The sequence below is a fragment of the Orycteropus afer genome, unplaced genomic scaffold (genome assembly GCF_000298275.1).
Source record: "Orycteropus afer afer isolate SDZICR_OR568_19922 unplaced genomic scaffold, OryAfe1.0 scaffold00373, whole genome shotgun sequence".
NCBI classification, from domain to species: Eukaryota; Metazoa; Chordata; class Mammalia; order Tubulidentata; family Orycteropodidae; genus Orycteropus; species Orycteropus afer.
In genome coordinates, this window is record NW_006921960.1 from 2,294,849 (window position 1) to 2,299,696 (window position 4,848).

General features: G+C 35.7%; 1 protein-coding gene across 1 annotated transcript in view; it reads right to left on the bottom strand.

Moving 5' to 3' along the window:
• The window catches only part of PLA2G4A (phospholipase A2 group IVA), a 185,651-nt gene that overhangs the window by 67,130 nt on the left and 113,673 nt on the right, over positions 1 to 4,848 (bottom strand). Inside the window, exons 9-10 of the mRNA XM_042782573.1 lie at positions 2,023 to 2,245; positions 697 to 811 (exon numbers count right to left, since the gene is read on the bottom strand). Of these exons, the coding sequence (XP_042638507.1) occupies positions 697 to 811; positions 2,023 to 2,245 (338 nt within the window). The remainder of the gene's footprint in view (positions 1 to 696; positions 812 to 2,022; positions 2,246 to 4,848) is intronic.

A 4,848-nucleotide genomic window follows, 5' to 3' on the forward strand; every position in this document is an offset into this window, starting at 1 on the left:
GAAGGAAGATGGGGCAATCTACTTCCATAGTGATACTGCCTTGGAAACCCAAGGAGGGGTCGCTATGAGTCAGGTCTGACTCGACGGCACATAACAACAACAAGACTCCCAAAGGTGTGATGTTGCACACTGTTATAACAGCAGATGAGAGGAGGAAAAACAGTACAAATAAGTGTTTTTTTAGGCTCTAAATTAGAAAATGTAGAATAGTATTTTGAATGATAAATATATATCATATGACACAATTTAAGTAATAACCAGAGTAGACATTGTCTAAAAATATTACACCTAATATTCTGTTAAAAGTCATGAGAAACAGAAAATTAAAATAGGTATTGATTAGATTCATTTTTTTATTGTATAGATTTTTTTAATTTCCCTAACTAAAATAACATTAGTTACTAGTTTTACGGAATATCCTCTACAATCAGCAAATCCATATACCTTAATACATTCATATATTTTCTAATATGGGAGTTCTGGTGGTGTAGTGCCTGAGGCATTTTTTGGAATGTCATCTACAGTCAGCAAATCCATCTAGCTTAATATATTCATATATTTTCTAATATGCTTCTGTTATAGAAAATATATTAAACTAAGTGACTGAAATTGCTTATGACTATTCTCTAAAGAAAATAATTGCAAACTAACCATTGAAATGTTCCATGGAATATTCTGAAAGGTGAGATTACATACCTGCAAACATCAACTCTGAAACATCAGGTTTGACGTGGAGACAGGTGAAAAGAGGTAAAGGGCATTGTGCAGTATTGATTTTTTCTTTCAGACTACTTAACGTAGTGTTCATTCTCTGTCCATAGAAGAAAGAAATGATGTTAAATATATAAGCAGATACAGATAGAAAGCTACTTAAGCTAGTATTTCCAGTTTGAGAGTTTGCTAACATAATATTTTTATAATAAAAATAAGTCTTTTTACTTCCAAATATCTCTGTCCTGAATAAATTTTTAAAAGCAAGCTCTACGGAAGTAAATATCTTCATTCTAATCATTTATCTACATTTGACTGGAGAAAGTTTTGACAACTATGGAGCCCGGAAAGGAATTTAGCCCCAGGATTGACCTCCTAGCACAGACAGACTCTTCTTCATTTCCCTGGTTTTATCTTCAGAAAAAATGTCACACTGTAGTCATGTGTCCAGCGGGCTTGTTCCATGTGACCCCTTCTTTTTCTGACTCATGCAAGATAACTTACATTCTTCCTCTACTTTAAAAATGTTTCCAGTATTCATTTTCCCATTTAAAAAGAGATCTTACCATCTTATTGGATGGTAAGAGTGGACAGGCAATCATGGGTTAATATGTGTATTTTCCAAAGATAAGAAAAACAAAAGCCTGCTCGAGGCATCAAAACTAATGCAGAGTATGAGTAAATTAATAGCAGGGCTTCAGATTGGTTCAAAATGGTTCAGTAATTGCCATCATAAACAAGGGCCACATACATATTGCATAGCAACCAAATCTGTTTACCATGGTGTTTTGACCAGAGTGGAATAAAAACAGCTGTGCTCATTCAAATATGGCAGCCGAGTGCACTGCTTCGGATGTCCATTGCTCTCCAGAGTCCTGCCAACATTCTAATATCCTGCATCAGGCTCTGAAACTTTCAGGAGGACGGGCTATGGCAGGACTTATAAAGAGCAGCATTATTGGCAGGACTCTGGAAAACAACACATAAAGTGGTGGCTGCCATCTTTTAGCAGGACACAGTTGCTTGTTTCCATGGGTAACAGATTTGGTTGCTATGCGTGTACACAGTCCTTGTTTATGATGGCAATTACCAAATTGCTTTGATCCTGTTAAAAGCCATGATTAATAAGCACAAGTTTGATACATAAAAGCAGTTATAATATAAGGCACAATGTATGTGCTCAGTACACATTGTTGAAAGAATAAGCTAAGTGATTTTTATGAAATGTATCATCTTTTTTTTTTACAATATTAGGATATACTTTGCCTACTTGTATTATTGAAAGAAATGTAGATTTTGAGCATAGCTTACATTGTGAATTAGTGTTTCTCCTATTAACATCCCAAAGATATCAGTAAAGGTGACAGGTTGGCCAGAGCTTTTCTTCTTCCATAAAGACTCCACATATCTTTTAATCTTCTGTGGTGTGAGAAGTAAAAGGGGGTTGTGGCTAACATTTTTCATTAGCTCTTCATTAATCTCCTCTAGCCCTTTCTCTGGAAAATCAGGGTCAGAATATAAGGTTGACATATACCTGTAAAGAAAACAAAATATAGCAAAGATAAAGGACAAGCATAATAATCTTCAAAGAAAGTAGGCACTATCACAACAAAAATTTTAAAAAATGGAGGAAATATTTGATTAACTTAATTATCTGACTGAAAATATTAATATATTGAAAGAAAGAATAAGGTCATCACGTTTGGGAAAATAGAGGGCAAACAAAAATGAGGGAAACCTTCAATAAAATGGCACAATTTTATTGAAAATTGGTGTAAACATACCAAGGATAATGAAGACAGCATAGGACCAGGTAATGTTTTGTTCTGTGTACATAAAGTCACCATGAGTTGGAGCTGATTCCATGACAACTAACAACAACAGCAACAACACCAAAGGCAGAATGAACCAGTCAGACCAGAACTGGTCTATAGTGGAAGCGAATTAAAGGAGAGATGTCAGAGGAAATGTTAGACTGTCCAGAGGATGGAATGTTCTGCTAGGCCTGGTTCCTACTATCTAATCTTCCAGGGATGCCTGCCTCAAATGGTACAGAACATTTGAGTCACGTAACTAAGTGGATTTTTCTTGGTGCAATACTAGTCACGTAATGGGATCATATGACCAGTTATCTGTAAGTAGATAATGTCCTGTCCCAACTATTGTAAATACCTAATTTTCTTGACAAGTAGATTTTTTGGTTTTGTTTTGTTTTCATCAGTTGACCCACTAACTTTCTGATTTTAATTATCCTTCTGTTGTGAACTTTATTAGTGGTAGGCAGAATCCCAAGCCTTTAAGCCTTAACAATTGTGGGGCCTGAATTTCTAAGCACAAAAGCTTGAAGGTGAAATCCTGGAAAAGAGTAAGATCATTGAGATAAATGCCTGCTTGTGAAGTCTCTGAGCTACTAGCTATTGCCCACTTCTACCTATCCTAGAAATCACTATGTGCTTTGGCATTTGATATTTACAAAATAAATATTCAGTTTATTGAATCCTGTGAATCAATGCCAATAGTATTGGATTGTAGTTCTTACAGTAAACATTAATTATTTTATGACTTTGTCTTACTTAATTTAATAATGAACTGCCTGAGGGGAAGAACTTTGCTTATCCATTATTTTTATTTTTATTTTGTCTCAGTGACAAGCAAATGCCTGGCATATAGCAACAATATTATAGAGAACTGTTAAGCTGAGAGAACAAAATAAAATGAAAAAATATCTATATTCCACTACTTTGTTCAACCAAAGAGAAAAGCACATGTTTAAGCTCCTGTTTCCTTGTGATTCAAATCAAAACGCCTATCATAATGGTTTATCTCCCCTTCAGGAAGAAGAGAAAACTGACTGTTGTTGGGCCCTGCTAATTTCTTGGTGCTGAGCAGATCAAGTGATTATATGCTATTATCTTGAAGACACAATGGCTTTCAATTCAATTTCAATTTCATGATGAGGAAAGAAAGGATTGGTCAATTTAAATAACATGTTCCAAGTTCCCCCAGTTAATAGCTGCAGAATTAGAATTTAAATTTTGTCCTCTACCAGCATATAAGTTTTATTTTTTTTAGTCTCCTATATATAATTTCAGTTTCAGAAACTAAATTTTTCCCACTTCATTTTAAATTAAAATTTCTTGCTGAAAATAGAGTTCTTCACAGACAAGTTGAGAATAATTATAAGTTAATAAATGGAGAATGACGACACAGAAGAGTACATGTACAGTGAAAAAAAAAAATCAAAATCTTAAAATACCTTTAAAACACGAATTGGATTCCTAAACATTTCCATAGAGGTGGTAAATATATATAAAACGGCATACTCTGAACTCAGCCCTGGTATAATCACCAAATATCTATCAAAACAGAAGGCATTTATTCCAGTAATTGTTCCAAAGTTCATGACATGATTCATCCAAATCAGCAAAGATCTGCATGTCAGGTACACTGGTATAAAGACATTGGTTTATATTTAAGGCCATCATAAAAATGAGGGGAAGGGGCATTCTTTTGAGCCCCTAGGGTGGTCAATTCTGAAAATATTCTGGACTTGATTCATTATTTATTAGATGTTGTTGTTGTTGTTGTTATGCGCTGTCATAAGTAGTAATTTTTGACAAGTCTTATTACCAAGAATAAAACTACTTCCATGCACCACTGGCCTGTTGTTATGTTCTTAGGTGCAGTCAAGTAGTTTCCTATTAATAGCAACCCCATGCACAGCAGAAGGAAACACTGCCCAATCCCATGCCAGCTCCATGATCCATGCTATACCTGAGCCCATCATCGCAGCCACCATGTCAATCCATCTCCTTGAAGGCCTCCCTCTCTTTCGTCGACCCTCCACCCTACCAAGCATGACATCCTTCTCCAGGGACTGGTTCCTTCTAATAACATGACCAAAATAGGTGAGACAAAGTCTGGCCATTCTTGCATCCAAGCAGCATTTCGGGTGCACTTCCTCCAGGACAGATCTGTTAGTTCTTTTAGCAGTTCATAGTACTTTCAGCATTCTTCAGCAGCACCACAATTCAAAAGCATCAACTCTTCTTCGGTCTTCCTTATTCATTGTCCAGCTCTCACATGCATACGAGGCGATTGGAAATATCATGGCTTATGTCGGGCGCACCTTAGTCC